At 37.4% G+C, this 17276-nt stretch overlaps 1 protein-coding gene across 1 annotated transcript; it reads left to right on the top strand.

The window, feature by feature from the left end:
* The first annotated feature begins 340 nt into the window (after nt 1–340).
* LOC140157084 (putative amidohydrolase YtcJ) lies at nt 341–14254 on the top strand. Its single transcript, XM_072180148.1, has 8 exons — nt 341–421; nt 6960–7257; nt 9790–10021; nt 10319–10598; nt 11066–11118; nt 11779–12141; nt 13170–13406; nt 13687–14254. Exons 2-8 carry the CDS (start codon nt 6968–6970, stop codon nt 14053–14055), a joined length of 1824 nt encoding a protein of 607 aa, XP_072036249.1. The 5' UTR covers nt 341–421; nt 6960–6967; the 3' UTR covers nt 14056–14254.
* Nucleotides 14255–17276: the final 3022 nt, after the last annotated feature.

Genomic DNA, 17276 nt, shown 5'->3' with positions numbered 1-17276 from the left:
ATTTATTTATTTATTTATTTATTTATTTATTTATTTATTTATTTATTTATTTATTTCAGAGTAACGGTTGCCTTTCCAGAAGTCTATATGATTCAATCTATTGTGAAGCCATAACCTTGACATTGTATGAATGAAATTGTTTTCATACTCCATTCGCTATATTAGCGACGAGCGAGTGATTTCCGTCCAAAGAGCCTGAGGTTGATCACATAACACGATTTTGCGCACAAAAAAGAGTTCATTGATCCCCGGCATTGATCAGCAAGTAGTCGCTCGTCTCTCCGTACTGGACTAGATTATTTTGTATGAATATGAAAAGAAACCAAATCAAGCAGAAAAGAGAAGGTCACTTGTCGTAATTATGGAAAATACCATACTCAGGCAACAATATTATTAGACTCGGACAACGATTAGCCTGCAGGTAAGTTTTAGAAAATAATAAATACTATAATATTAATACTAAATCTTGTGGGCTTATTATTTGACATGATTATTTATTTCGCCAAGACGACGTCCAATTTGTTTTTAAATGTCGACTTGGCATGATAATTGCAAGGTTTACCAGAACAGTGAGAGTTCATAAGAGCAACTGGACATAAGACATACTCCTGCTGACTTACTATATAGTTCGCGGGTTCTAGGATACCGATAGGTTTAAAGGGTACATGTTGGGGTTTAATAAGGTTAGCAGCTGTTACGATTTGGTAGTTCAGAGCATCTTGCGAATGACAGTGAGCTTTGGGGAAAATTGCATTTAAAATTTCATTGCGAGTGTGTAGAAAATTTCAAATATCGCAGATATACTTTTGTAGGTCCTGTGGTTCTTGAGTTATGTTGTAAAGAAAGCTGAAACAACAACACTTTTGTAAAGCGTACAAACTCACTAACAACAATAAATCAAGCAAGTTTTCTAAGTATATGATTTGTAGAATAAATTTTTGCAAACATCAAAATGTTATTTTTGAAATGGTATCAGCTTATATTAGTGTATGTCCCTTACTTACTTGCTTACTTACTTACCAACCATTTGGTCTAAAATGGACATATCTTTAAATGCCACGAAGGTATGAACCCCCAAGTGGTGTCAAATGAAAGAGAAAGAAGTAAAGAATATGATAAAAATATTTCCTAACGTCAGAGGTCATCCAAGGGGTCACAGGGGTCAAAAAAGGTCATTCTAACCAAAAATGCTCCAATTAAGCTGAAATTTATATGCAATGATCCTTATGACATTCTAAACATGTTTAAAATATTTTAATATTCATTTAAGGTCATTAAGGGGTCATAAAGGGGTCAAAGGTCAAGTTTCCAAAAATGCTCCAATTGAGCTGATAATTAAATGCAATGATCTTTAAGACATTCTAAACATGTTTAAAATAATTTAATATCATTTAAGGTCATTAAGGGGTCATAAAGGGGTCAAAGGTCAAGTTTTCAAAATGCTCCAATTGAGCTGAAATTTAAATGCGATGACCCTTATGACATTCTAAACATGTTTAAAATAATTTAATATTCATTTAAGGTCATTAAGGGGTCAGGGGAGGCTATAGCCGTGGAGGCTATAGCCGCGGAGCTGAAAGTTACCCTTACCAGCACCCTACTACCATCTTAAGGGGCTGGGTTTCCCACTGGATGTTTTTATTATCCTTTGGGTGCTCCATGTGTTTTCCTGCTTATACTAGTTCTTCCTCCTTCTCAGCATCCAGTTGGCTAGGGCTAGGGCTTATTTTTAGTTTAGTCTTCAGCTTCGTCTGCGTGGTAGGACAGAATACCTGTTTCAGGTACTTCTGTAGGGTAGAGACACCTGAGTCTGGGAAAAATCGAGACTTCACTGATGCCGCTGAGGGGTACATACACACAGATCTCCTCGGCAGGCGACCAGGTGTATCCCCATATGATTCAGTATGGGTGGCAACTGGACTAAATGCTGAAACCTTTCCTTTATATCCTTTAGGCATTGAATTAGGTAAATATTTTTGGTCTATTTGATGTCTCACAGCCTGGGGATGGGGCTGTTGAATTCCTCCTGCGTAATCTCTGCGTGTCGTAAAAGCCGACTAAAAGAGGACCATGGAATCTTAGGGGCCAGTTGATGTTGGTTGGCACCAACAGGATCGGCAGGATCAATAACAGGCTCAACCCTGATACATGGTTAGCCCTGCATCGAGCAGCAGCGATGTAGTACGAGTTCTTGGCGCTCCTTAATATATTCAAGGATATCGGCAGTACTCGATTTAGTGATGGGCGTTTTGGCAACCCCAAACACGGCTGTCAATGCTGCAGTGAAGAAGGCAACGGGATACCACTTCACTTGTTTCCCAAGAATAATCATGGAAGGTCACAATTTGATGTTAGAGACTAACGGCGTGAAGGGGGCCGTGGAACCTAATGTGGACGGCTCCTCGCCCGGTAGGGTGTCCCATGGAGAGCAGGTGGGCCCAGACCGTCAGCTAGCTACTGTTCGAAATAGTAAGGTCATCTTGCGAAAAAGTAAGATCATCAGAGTTGGAACCTGGAATGTGCGAACTCTTAACCAGAGTGGGAAGCTCGAAAATGTTAAGCAAGAGATGACCCGACTTAAAATCTATATAGGGCCTACTAGGAATAAATGAAACCAGGTGGACAAATAATGGAGACTTCAAAATCGATGACTTCAAGATGATTTATGCAGGTGGTGACAAGCATGAGAAAGGAGTTGGGCTAATGCTAGATGCAGATATGGCTAAATATGTGCTGGGCTATTGGACTGTAAGTGAGAGAGTTTTGCTGGTCAAACTACAAGGACAACCTTTCAATATCTCTGTTATTGTAGTATATGCTCCCACAGCAGAGAGCACAGAAGAGGAGATTGATGCTTTTATGATAAACTGGAGGAAGCAAAGTCTCAGTGCAAATCAGATGAAATACAACTGATCATGGGAGATTTGAATGCAAAGGTGGGGCAAGGACAAGATGGCAAAACAGTAGGCGAGTTTGGACTTGGAGAAAGAAATGAGCGTGGTGATAGATGGGTGCAGTGGTGTGAAGCAAACAACATGGTAATCACAAACACTTGGTTTAAGGAGCACCCCAGAAGAATATATACATGGAAGAGCCCTGGGGATCGCACAAGGAACCAGATAGATTTCATAACCATTAATGATAGATTTAGAAGAGCAGTGAAACATGCGAAGACATATCCAGGGGCAGACTGCGGAAGTGATCATATTCCAGTAGTATGCACACTTCGTTGTAAGCTGAGAAAGTTGAAGAGAGCGAAGATCACCAAGAAGGTAGATTTTGAACAGCTGAAGAAACCAGAGATCCGATTGGAGTATTCCATCAAAGTGGAGAACAGGTTTGAGCAACTTACAGACGAAGGAGAAGAGATGACATGGGAATCAATGAGGGATATCTTGGTTGAAACAGCAGAGGAATGCCTGCCAAAGAAGAAGAGAGAAAGTAAAAGCAAGTGGATGACAGAAGAAATTCTATCAATGATGAGAGACAGGCAAAATATCATGGACAGGGATTCGAAAGAATATAGAGAGTTGGACAGGCAAATAAAGAAACGTTGCAAGGAGGCCAAAGAGACCTGGCTGAATAGTGAATGTGCCAAAATTGAGAGTCAATTTGGAGAGAATCGGAATGTGTACCAGAGGATAAATGAGATCTCAGGCAGGAAATCAGGCTGTTCAAGCTCTGGGTGCATCAAGGCAAAGAATGGTAATATGCTGGTAGGGAAAGATGATGTAATGAAAAGATGGATTGAATATGTTGGGGAGTTATTTCACGATGTAAGGGATGGTTTGCCAAGCTTTCCCGATTCTATTGAGGGTCCAAAGATATTGCAGTCAGAGGTTCGATCAGCTATAAAAATGATGAGCAGAAATAAGGCTGCTGGGCCAGATGGAATAGTTGTTGAAATGATTGAAGCATTAGAGGATTATGGAATTGAGAAACTGGCAGGAGCCATCAACAGAATGTATGATGATGGGATATTTCCGGAAGACCTGAGCAAATCAATCTTTATTGCTCTTCCCAAGAAACCTGGCGCTGTGGATTGTGAACAACACCGTACAATTAGCCTTATGAGCCATGTTACAAAGATAATTCTAAGAATCCTGTTACTGCGTGCAAGAAGTAGAATAAAACCTGAGATTGGTAAAGAGCAGTTCGGCTTTGTAGAAGATGCTGGTACCAGGAATGCGATTTATGCCTTGAGAATGATAACAGAGAGAGCGGTAGAGATGCAGAAGGATGTTTTCATGTGTTTCATTGACTACTCAAAAGCCTTTGACAAGGTGAGACATGATCAGCTTTTTGAAGATCTTGGCAGGCTAGACCTGCATGGAAAGGATCTACGACTGTTGCAGAACCTTTATTGGAACCAAACAGCGTGCATAAGGGTGGATGGAGATTGTAGTGAATATACAAGCATTAAGAGAGGAGTCAGACAGGGATGTGTGATGTCACCAAATCTCTTTAATTATTACAGTGAGCTGATTCTAAGGGAGCTAGAAAAGGAAAATGGTCTCAGTATAGGTGGACATAACATCACGAACATAAGATATGCAGATGACACTGTCCTATTAGCTGAGTCTGAGGAGGATCTGCAAAGGCTTCTTGATGTGGTGGTTCAGGAAAGTGAGAGGAAAGGTTTATCGTTAAATTGCAAGAAGACAGAATGTATGGTGGTATCAAAGACTGAAAGCCCAACATGCATATTGAAGGTGAAAGATCAAAGAATTAAGCAAGTTTCCTCCTTCAACTACCTTGGCAGTCTAATCACAGAAGATGCCAGATGTATTAAGGAGATTAAGAGAAGGATTGCACTGGCTAAGTCTGCGTTCTCAAAATTAGACAAGATCCTAAAAAACAGTGCCCTCAGTATAGAGACCAGAATTCGGGTACTCAACTGCTATGTCGTCCCTGTATTAATGTATGGAAGTGAAGCATGGTCAATAACAACAGAAATTAAAAGAAGATTGGAGAGCTGCGAGATGTGGTTCCTTAGAAGAATGATGAAGATCCCGTGGACTGATAAAGTGTCTAATGACGATGTCCTAAGTAGAGCAAATGTGAACAGGAAGCTGTTACTTGAAATCAGAGTTAAGCAGCTCAAATTCCTTGGTCATATCCTCAGAAAGGATGGTTTCGAGAACCTAGTATTGACAGGAAGAATAGAAGGAACAAGGAGCAGAGGCAGGAAGAGAGTGATGTGGTTATCAAATCTGAAAGACTGGCTAAAAGAAAGGGGAGCTGAACATAAAGCGACAGAGCTTCTGGAGATGGCTTATAACAGAGAATTGTGGCACGACATGATCGCCAACGTCTTAGGATATGGCACCTAGAGAGAGAGAAGGGGTCATAAAGGGGTGATATATATACATGTACCACAATATACTGCCAAAGCCCCATGGTTCAGCTATGGTGCGGTAACCGCTCTAGTTTAATAATAGGCCTAGATAATAAATAAAAATCCCTTTAAAAAGGGATGCGTCTGGTCTAGAGAAAAGATTGGATGCGTTGTGGTCAGGATTGACGAATCGGGATCCAAGTACTAGTATATTCTCATGACTCTTTATTAATCGACATAAATATAAAAATGAATATAGTTGGTGGTATTTAAATAATTTTTTGAGAATTATTACTTTTTATTGTTGAAGTATTGGACATATGTACTCAAGTAGCAGCACGATGATAGCGACACTGTTTCATCTCGTTGACCCCATATAACCTGACCCCGAATGACCTCTGTTGATGACATTGATTAATTAATTATTTATTTAACTGACTACTCTTTCTTCTTTAAAAAAGTTAATATTATAATGCAACCCTGGCACAAAATGGTATAATCCTAGTTGCGGCATGATAGTGGTACTGTTTCACCCCGTTGACCTCCATATGACCTTTGACCCCGGATGACCTCTGATTGATAACCTTTGACCTCGGATGTAATTAATTAATTAATTAAATCAATTTATTTATTTATTTTTTTATTTTTTTTTATTTTTTTTTTAACTTAAAACTCTTTCTGTCTCCATTTATTAAGGGTTAATATATTTAACCAATCCCTGTCACAAAATTGTTGTGTTGCCCTCAATCGACCGACCCTAAATCTTAAAAATCAGGGTCACGATATTTTTTTTGAATGATGATTTTTACAGATTTGTTCATAAACTCAATGTTTTTCACTTTAAATTAATATTTTATTGAAAGACTAGTCTTAAATTGATTAACTAACATGTCTAAAAAGTATCCAGAAGTCCAAATTGACAAAATGTCCCTAATTGAAGAAGCATTATTTAATATTTGAGGGACTTTTAAAAACTGAAGCTTAACAAACCATCCGACCGACTTACTTAATAAATTTATTCTACCGACTTACTTAATAAATTTATAAATAACTTAATAAATTAATTAATTAATTAATTAATTAATTAATTAATTAATTAATTAATTAATTAATTAATTAATTAATAATTAATTAATAATTAATTAATTAATTAATTAATTAATTAATTAAATCTAGGCTGGTCAAAACCCATCTCTGCTTTCTCTGTCTCAGTATGTTAATGATCACTTTGTGAAATGAAGTGCATTACTTTACCAGCGTGCTTCACAATTTGTGTAATATAATTAGCGTTGGATTTTAGAGAACAAAAAATAGTTTCAAATTGTACTATTTCGAATCATTAAGTTTGGAGGAACATTATTACGAAAATTACAGCAATATAATGTAATACATTGATATTATGGCAACACACGACTATATATCGTGTTAAGGGTATGTATAATGGTTTTAGGGTACATGTTTGGGTTTAAGGATACGGGTGTAGGTTTTAAGATATTTTGTTTGGGGGTTTTAAGCGTACATGCACTCGTTTAAGTATTTGTTTCTTTTACTACTTATTTATTGTTGGACTAGATGTGTGATTGTTTTCTTTTTAATTGTCTATATCTTTGTTACGGCGCAGACAACAAAATGGCCGATACATACGCCGATACCATTTTATACGGAGGTGACATCATCACCATGGATGATAAAAATCTTCACACTGGTAAAGTTGAAGCAATCGCTATTACTGGTAGTATTATCGTAGATGTTGGCAGTATGGAGCGAGTATTCAGCCACAAGGGTCCTAAAACTGAGGTGATATTTCTTAATCAGCAGACTCTCATGCCGGGATTCATTGAGCCACATCAACATGCTGTACTGACAGGTCAGATGCAATCTGTGTCTAGGCCTGTAAATATAGGTGGGCATAATTACAGGTAAGGTTTCATTATATACCGTAAAAATTCGCTTAATGGCGCACATGGGTTCATTTGTCTTACGGGAAATTTCACATACAAATAGAGAGCTCCCTCCTGTGAAAATTCCGTGCCCTTACTTGCTTGTGGGATTTTTTTAAATAGGAGGGCACTTTTAGTTTGTACTTAAAATTCCAGTTATCTCCATTAGGACTCCATTTGCGCCATTAGGCGAATTTTTACGGTAGTAGTTAACTCAATTCGTACAAAATAATGTACCGAAACAATGACCTATTGCGTAAAGTTCTAGTTCATATGCACTAATTATGCACTTGAATCATTCGTAAAAGTTTCTCTCGGGCAATCCATTTGGTAGCCCTATACGTTAGTGATCTGACATGATAAACATGTAGTTTCATACAGTGTCTTTTATCTCTTCAGTGGCGTATCAGAGCCAGTTGTCTAAGAAGTTGTATTACTGTGATATTTGCTCGCAAAAAACTGTTTCAATAAGCCAAATCGCTATTGTAACTTCCGGTTTTTTTTAGGACACTTTGCCCTTTGACCTATCTGGAAAATTCAGAAAAATTCGGGTTTTGTGCGTACAAAATATAATTTAAAACGTGTTACTAGAATAAAAACAAACTTAAAAAACATTATTATTAAATGAATTAATTATTTTAATATTTTTAATGATAACATTATGACAATAATAAATAAATTATTAATAATTACAGCAATTTTCCCGATAGGTCAAAGGACAAAGTGTCCTAAAACTGCAAAAACTGTCCCACAATGCATTGCAAACTTCCAATGCCGATTGGGCTTATTGTACACTCCTTTAGCCCTAAATTGGGCCACCTTTACGTTGCCATCCCACCCAAATGCTAAAAGATTGATATTTCTAATATTTGGGATTGCACCTGTTTACACCACAGTCTTTTCAATTGAATGTCAGCATTTTCTTCCATAAAGAACATTTTGTGATTTGGGCCAACGGCCAAAATGACACATAAGGTCCAACGTAAGAAGACTACGTTAGCCCAAGAATTTGCCCAACATAGGCTTGGTACACTCTCAGAAAAAAAGGTGCTACTTAGAACCTTTTTTTGTCCTGTATTTAGAACCCTAAGCAGTAATAAGGTTCTAAAAAGAACCTTAAAAGGTTCTATAAAGAACCTTAAAGATTTAAATAGGCATGGGAACATTCTAATTCATTCATTCAGGGACTCATCACAAAGTTAAGAAAGGTAAAACGTATAGTGTTAACCCTTTTGGTACTGGAAATCATTTTCTTGGATAAAAAACCTTTTTCTGTTCTACTAAGAACCCTTTGAGGTTCTTTCTTTAAGATTCTTTAAAGGTTCTTCAAGCAGGTTCTACAAAGAACCTTTTTCTTAGCTACACAACCTTTTTGGTTCTACAAAGAACCCAACTGAAACCCAATGGGGTTCTTTGTAGAACCAAAAAGGTTCTGTAGCCAAGAAAAGGGTCTTTGTAGAACCTTAAGCTTGAAGAACCTTTAAGAAATCTTAAAAAAAGAACCCTCAAAAGGTTCTTAGTAAAAAAAAAAAAAAGGTTTTTATCCAAGAAAATGATTTTTTAGTACCAAAATGGGTTAATACTACGTTTTACTTTTCTTAACTTTGTGATGAGTCCCTGAATGAATGAATTAGAATGTCCCCAGGCCTACTTAAATCTTTAAGGTTCTTTATAGAACCTTTTAAGGTTCTTTTTAGAACCTTATTACTGCTTAGGGTTCTACATAGAGGACTGCTGCTGGTTACATGTTACACAACGCAAATAAGTGTATTTTGGAGGGAAATCAGTAAGGTCTGTGTCACAGAAATATTTATATAATATTGAATGGCTTTGAGTGTGATACAAGAATATATTGCACGAGATAGAAAAATATTGCACGAGTCGAAGACGAGTGCAATATTTGTCTGTGGTGCAATATATTCTTGTATCACACGAAAATAAGCCATTCAATATTATTATTATTATTTATATCAGGCTTTTGCTATGCGGTAAAATAAAAATTTAAGCTTACCTAGCCACCGGGTTTAACCAATGTGTATTGTAATGTAAGCTTACCTTTTGACCTTCTTGTTTTCTGCTCTTTACTCTCCAAAGACAATTTCGGAATAATTATATATAGGTTTATTTGTAGATGTGGATTATATTTCCTAAGGTTATCATCATCCAGAATTGCCGCGAATTAAGTTTGTGATTTTACTTGTTTATACAGTACTAAATCTCCAGTGAGCCGTTACGGTGTCTGTAGTGTATTGTTGTGCTGTTGTATCATGACGCGTGTTGGTGCTGTCACCCTGGTAACGCGCGACGCGTACAATATTTTGAAAATATTGTATTGCATCCGGGTATTTTGCAAATATTGTACAATATACAGTTTTATTGTATCGTTCAAAAGCCTGATATAAATAATAATAGCATATATTAGTCATGAAGCAATATTACTCAAGAGTTGTGTTATTCGTAGTAAACCAACGTTGGGTAATATCACTTTGATATCACTCAAATTCTCTACAGAACCTACGCTGAGGTTCGCAAGGTGATGTTAAACACGATCCAGAACCTTGTGGGTGAACCTACAGGCAAATGGGCACTCTTCTTAGGCTGGGATCCTGAACTCATCTCTGATCTTCCAACACTCAGCGCTAAGTTCTTGGATGAAAACTTCTCGACTGAAGTTGCAATCGGTGTTGTTGGACAAAGTACTCATGTGGCCTGGGTTAATAGTCTAGCTCTAAGCAAAGCAGGCGTAAGTGTTCCTTGTATGATGTGGGGTATACTTGGCGAACATTTCAACGTGTTCAATAATATTCAATTTCAAAGTAATTTGAATTATATCTGGTCAAAAGGATAAAAAAAATTACGACATATGGTCAATTAATTAGTGACAAATAAGTGGCTGCTACAATGCTCATCAATCAATGGACAATATTCCTAACAGCTCCCCATTTCATGTAGGCCGCTTTTCTACATTTACAATACCTACCATTTATACGACTACTCTGAAATTAAAGTTTTCCTCGATATTATTGAATTTAACATACAGATAACTAATACCACACCTGACCCTGAGAGGGGAACTTATATCAAAGATGAAGACGGCAATGTAACAGGCCAGATGTATGAGGGTCCAGCCATTCTGGAGGTCTTAGGTCATGCGCCAATGCCAGATGCACATGAAATAGTTGAAAGTGTTATGGCACGATGGAAATACTATGCATCAGTTGGATTCACTACGGTTACTGATTTAGCATATATCCCAAACAACGATTTCGATAAAGTACTCAAGGTTATTGCTAGTCGCAAAGATTGTCCAATTCGTCTTGGTAAGACCATTTTGAATATTGTTTTACAGGTCCAATTCCGGATCGGCGTCCCGAACGTACGTAATATGAAATGGAGCAAAATTGTTGAGTGCTAGCAATCTGTAATATTAATATTAAAGATTTATACATTTAACGAATGATAGTATGGTAGTCGGATGAGTTATGTTTTATAACTTACAAACATTTATCAAGTTGCAATATCTATATCTACTGGTATAAAACTCATGAGAGTCAGACATTAAGAGTACTATTGTCTCAGATTTTATAAGATGGATTAGTGCTTGTCAAACTAAGAAGACCAAGTTTACTGTTGAAATATCCTATGGAAAAAAGTTTGAACTTAACGCGGCGGAAGAAAGATCCAGAAACGTATTCAACTAATAACACACGCTATGCATAATTATTATACTAATTTACAACGCAAATGAGAAGCAAATAACAATTTCCATTATTGTTTCTTTTCACAGGTTTATACCATCGCCAACAACCATGTAAAGACAGTTCTTCAGGGAAGACTAAGGTGAGTAGTGAACGTGCATTTTATGTCGGATACATTCTGATTTGCCAATACATATGGCGCCTTGAGGCATTAATTGGAAGACACGAAATTTACTATTTTTCTATTACCAACGCGCTAACTTATGGATATCTAGTCCTCGTACTACATCTATTAGTTCCAGCTACAGCTCCATTACGTCCAGTCATCACGGTTCTTGCTCTTCCTCAACCAGTCTTGCGGTTTCCAGTTTAAAGTTGTATTTGATCAGTTTCAAGTGAAAGAATACATCTTAATGTTCATAAGTATCAAGAAATCTCAAATTCGGGTGTGGACGAATGTAGCCCAGCGCATGTGTAAATAAATTGTTAATAAATTGCTTCAAAGTGAAGGATAAGTCATTAAAATTGTCATTTTGGTGTTTTTCAAATGAAAAATTTGGCAAAAACAAAGAAAACAGCAGTATTGACGAAGTTGAAGCCCCATTTAAATACCTGTAGCTAATTTATATAATGTCGGTATATAAATTACAGATTCAGGTAAAAGACTGTTTAACATGCTTAACAGAAATAATAGAAAATTAGTATATTTTGGATCTCTTGTTCTTCAGATTTTGTATATTTTTCGGGCCTGCTTTTCAAGCCTTGGATACACAGCTAATAAAACATTTTTATCCGTATGCAGGCATGGCAGGGGACGCAACCACAATGTGGAACACAAGAAGGAAAAGTGCAAAACACTGAAACAGAAGAGAAATGCAAGGCTGAATCTATTGGATACTTCAGCGACAAACTATGGGAAGTCGGCATCAAATTTGTTGCCGATGGCTCCCCACACTGTGGCACAGCTGCTGTGCGTCAGCCGTATCTGAATACACCTCTAACCGAAACCTTGGGGTTTCCACCAGCTCCATGTTATGGCATGTTAAACTTCACATCTGAGGAATTAGCCGATTCTGTCAGGAGGCTTTCTAAAGCAGGAAAGCAGGTTGCGATCCATTGCCATGGAGAAAGAGCTTGCGAACAGGTTTTGAAGGCGTATGAGCAGGTCAGTTGAAGCTATAGAGGGCAATTCCCGTAGAAAATTCCCCTATGACCGACATGACCTTAATCTCTCACAAAGGATGAGCAGATTTCTAATGGAGTACCCCATTCAGGTAACTCCATTTGACATCTACATCCCCTGTGTGGATGATAAAAGCCATGTCTTCCATTGGGGTGTATGAATTTCAACTGGAATAGCGCACTCGGGGTTATTTGTTAGCAAATCTTTTTTTCACTATCTGTCACTATAATTGAAGACCGAATCAATAGAATAGTTTGCATATGACGTCAGGGCAAAGGCGCTACGTGATTGGTTGCTGACCTGCGCAGTACAGCATTTTTGTTCAGGTTGAACTACGGTAGTCTACATAATTCGGTCTTCAATTATATATTAGTGAGGCTGTTTCAGTGGGGCAGTTATATAAAAACACTGGCCCAAGATAATAATTCTTTCATTAGCAATTTTGTATATGTCAGCAAAGTTTTTTAGAAATTGGGGTAAACAATGAATATCTTTCTGTGTATTAAAGGGGCATTTCGTGATCCACAGCCTCATCCCCCCACTTTTCTCAAAAAATGTGAGATTTTTATATCACTGAAACATCTGGCCACATAATATTTATGTACAAACAATCTAATTTTTGCAGATTAATTCGTTTAGCAAAAATATCAGCAAATTTGAATTACAACACATTGGCTTATGGAGCAGTGTAATATAGATAGTTATGCATAACTCGTAAATGCAAAATCGGAATCAACTGAAATTTTGGGAATACATTTTTTTCTTGGATATCCACTGAAAAATGTCATAACAAGAGGATGCTAGAAATACTCATTTAAATGATTACAGACTGTATATTGATAAAGTAAAGAAAAAATATGATAGGACCAAGAATGGAACCTTGTGGAACATTACCTTTTTCCCATGGGATTAAAGGATTGGTATGGTATGATATATTTTACGTGAACTTCGTCTTCGTAAAATGTGTAACTTGGACTACAAATAATAGAGTCTAAATATCTTAACCTCAGGTTCTTGCTGATGATCCAACCAACACTAATCGTCATCGTATGGAGCATGTGGGACTAATGACTGTTGATCAGATCACCCGTGCAGGAAAGATCAACATTGCTCTTTCTTTCTTTGTTGATCATTTGCGCTTTTATGGCAGTGTATACAAGACTGATATATTTGGGGAAGACCGGGTGAATCGTTGGACGCCACTTTCAGAGGCTACGAAGAGTGGAATCACTTGGACTATCCACCAGGTTTGTTTGCCGTATCTTTGTTTAGTTTATACTTCTAGTTTGCAGGATGTACGAATTTAGTTAGGATCGCGACACTCGCAAGAGGTTACAAAATTAGAATGCAGCCATCCGTAAGAAAGATCGATGATTCGTATAAATACAAACACCTATCAAAGTAAAGATCTCTATTTTAACAACGTCAATAAATTTCAGATTATTCTATGTGTACCTTCTTCTTCTTCTCCTCCTCCTCCTCCTCCTCCTCCTCCTCCGCCTTTTTCTTCTTCTTTTCATTCTTCAGGACAACCCATCATTTCCAGGTGACACTAATCCCTTCGCCAACATGAAGACTGCTATTACTCGCACCTGTCGCGACGACCCTAGCCATCCATACGGTCCTGAATACTGCGTAACTATTCACGAGGCTCTCAAGGCTTACACCATCAATGCGGCATGGCAGCTCCATCTTGATCAACACCTCGGCACCATTACGGTGGGTAAGAAAGCCGACTTGGTGGTACTGTCTGAGAATCCATATCATAAAGATCCCTTTGATCTTGAGGATATCAATGTGGTGGAGACATTCCTAGAAGGTCGTCGCAACAACCTGGCAAATGTGAAAGCCGTGGCACCAGGAATCAATGTCCTGCAACGTGCCACGGATGCCTAGGATTGTAATAAAACCAGATCTGGTGAAAGAGTGATGGTGACCTCAATTTCTGATGTTTACAATAAGGCGATTAGGTGTTTTCCAGAAAACTCAAAGCACAAAGGATACAGTCGTGTTCTTACTGATGCCGTTTACTTTAGGGGCTGTGCAATAATAATTATGAGCCCTGGGGGAGGGTAAAATTTGGGGAGGGCAAGAAATTTTTTGGCGAGCCGAAAGGGGGAAGCAACTTTTGGCAAGCCGAGAGGCTTGAATGCGAAGATTGTCATTCTGATATCAAATAACTTTGATTTTTTTGAAATTCGCAATGTAATACATATTTTATGGCAAATGATATTTTTGATATTTAACAGTACTCAAAGTAAACTTTATAAATCTGATGATTTATACTTAAAGTGTATATTCAATATAAAAGGTCAAAATTTTTGGCACACATTCATGGTGCGCCTTTTAAATAAAACGCTCTAAAAGGCTTAGGAAAATAGTACGGAACGCTTAAATATGCAAATTTTCCTGCTCGCTACGCTCGCAACATGTATCTAGACCATTTAAGGGATGGGGTGTGAACGTTTGGACGGTATTTATGGGGGACATTGGAGTACATCAGACATATCGAATTGCATTTTGATTGCGAAGAATGTCATTCTGATATCAAATAACTTTGATTTTTTTGAAATTCGCAATGTAATACATATTTTATGGCAAATGATATTTTTGATATTTAACAGTACTCAAAGTAAACTTTATAAATCTGATGATTTATACTTAAAGTGTATATTCAATATAAAAGGTCAAAATTTTCAATTGATCGTCGACTTTTCCTCCCAGCTACATACACTTTAAGAATATATCATTAGATTGATAAAATTTACTTCGAGGACTGTTATATATCAAAAATGTGAAAAATATCCAATTTTAATAATTTGTCATAAAATTTGTATTATATCGTGAATTTCAAATAATTAAAATTATTTGCTATCAGAAAGACATTCTTCGTATTCAGAATGCAATTCGATATGTCTGGTGTGCTCTCATGTTCCACAAAAATACTGTCGAAACGCTCAAAACGCTCATTCCAGATCCTTTAAGGTTTGATAATTGGGATCCCCAAAATTTGGCATGCACATTGCACAAGGAGGGGGGGGGGGGGGCAAAGAATTTTTGGCGGGCCGAAAAGGGGGGGGGGGCAAGCGATTTTTAGCGGGCCGAGAGGGGGGGCAAGCGATTTTTGGCGAGCCGTTCGGAAATTTTACCCTCCCCGGGGGGCTCGTAATTATTTCACAGCCCCTTATATATCATCATTTAAAGGCTTAATGTACGATTTCCTTCAAATTTTAAATTTGTCATTATATACTCAAAATGCTGAAATAATACTAGTAATAATGATCGGGAATGGTTTCTGTCCATTTTGAGCTGAAATAACGAGGTAACGTGAAAGAAACACTGCTTGTTATTTTGGCCGTTTAACACGCAGTTCTATGGGCGGACATAAAGTCATAATTTCTTGAATTATGACTTTATGTCGAACTTTGCTCTGTTTACCTACAAACACAACAAATTTGGCTGATTCCATTTAGGTGCAAGTTGTGACATGTGTAAACATTACAAATATGCCAACTTGGGTCGCATCATATTATATGATACGAGGTCTAGTTTTCTTTTTAGATTTTTAAATTGATATTTTTCGATTTTACCAATATCTTGAAATATACGTCTAGCCCTTTTCTATTCACAGATTATCCATTGTATTTCTTTTGTTTAAGGTTCGCTGCCCACACCATTACCTAGAGTATTGGAGGTGGCTAGCTGCCCAGAGACCATTATCAACACAATAGCTCAAGATAACGGTCTCGGGCTGCGAGCTAAACAAAAGGAATACCATGGACATTCTAGAAACACTATGGAAAGGATCACAACATACATGTAGAATCTGAGTTCGTTACTAGTCTCAGGTAGACTTAGAAAACAAATGCATTTAGGTCCTACAGCTCAATTTAAATGCAAATGTTACATGGCAAGAGAAAATTATAGAGGGCTACTGCAGTCCGTATAACATTAACAATACTATTTTATAGAACACCACTGGTGCTCAATTAATAAAGATAGTAAAATGTATGCAAATTAAAATTTAATTAGCATAACGAGGTAATACTCATAAATGAAAAGTAACCGTTTCGTTGAATGTATACTCAGTACATGTATATAAACTTGCCATTAGTTTCTAGAAGGGAATCTGTCTTTATCCTTGCCCAACCCAAAAACGCTCAACGGTCCATGCTAATTAGCTACTAGGCAAGAACCTTCGGGATACTACCCGACCAGGGGAGCTTCGCAACTAACCTGCGGTACTCATTACAAGTCAAGAGGCTGGGAGTGCAAAGCCTTACCAAGGGGATGACACTAAATTCACGGTTGTTCTATTAGCAACGCAAAACCTATGGAAAATTCCGCTGGTTTACTAGCTAGAAAGTGAGGCCAGTTATCGATCCGTTATGAATAATTCATGTTCGACCCCTTGGATCATGTTAATTAATATTGGCAAATAACAACGTTGTTAGTTTTGCGAACTTTGCCTGTTCAATGAGAGTATAGCGCGCCCCCAATACATCTGGGCACAAATCACGCGAAAACGATCCAGTTTAATGAAATGGCGGACGGGTATTCCCATCAGGCACCAGTGATATGTTCTTTCAAAGAAAGTCTACTAATTTGATATGAAATGACATTTTGCAATAGCAAAGTCAAAATTAGGACTTGAAGTCAATAATATGAAGGAAATACGTGACAGAGGCAAGGTGTGAAACACAAGTAGTATTTGAAGTTAAAATAACTTTTGATACCCGACCTGACCTTCCATAGCTTTCCATCATGGCGCCTTATCGTCTTTATGTATTTCTATTATGCTCTCAAGTAAAATAAAATACAATCTGCACTAAGCAGACAGAATGTTACTTGGCTCCCTGCACGAATTATTGATTTTATACGGAAGTAAAGAAATACACAGTTGCCTGCAAGCCGTGTACCATACTTTAAATACTTACGGTAAATCTGAATAATGGTCACGTGTTGAAATATCATGTGTTCGGGAAATCACGTGGCAACATTTTAAGATTTCAGACTTGTTTACTAGTTAAATTGACATTTGTATTATTGATTATTTATCTTTGCTAATTAATATATCTTTTAAATGCTGATAAATCGTGGTTGGCTGCCCATATTAT

The sequence above is a fragment of the Amphiura filiformis genome, chromosome 7 (genome assembly GCF_039555335.1).
Source record: "Amphiura filiformis chromosome 7, Afil_fr2py, whole genome shotgun sequence".
In the NCBI taxonomy this organism is placed as follows: Eukaryota; Metazoa; Echinodermata; class Ophiuroidea; order Amphilepidida; family Amphiuridae; genus Amphiura; species Amphiura filiformis.
Note: the sequence above shows the minus strand (reverse complement) of the source record. Positions and strands in the feature narration are given on the sequence as shown.

What these genes read in the sequence shown, in the direction of transcription:
- LOC140157084 (XM_072180148.1), top strand. Translation starts at nt 6,968, where the DNA reads ATGGCCGATACATACGCCGATACCATTTTATACGGAGGTGACATCATC. An exon ending in AGATTGTCCAATTCGTCTTG is followed by an intron (nt 10,599 to 11,065) that starts GTAAGACCATTT and finishes TTCTTTTCACAG; the next exon opens with GTTTATACCATCGCCAACAA. An exon ending in TTTTGAAGGCGTATGAGCAG is followed by an intron (nt 12,142 to 13,169) that starts GTCAGTTGAAGC and finishes TCTTAACCTCAG; the next exon opens with GTTCTTGCTGATGATCCAAC.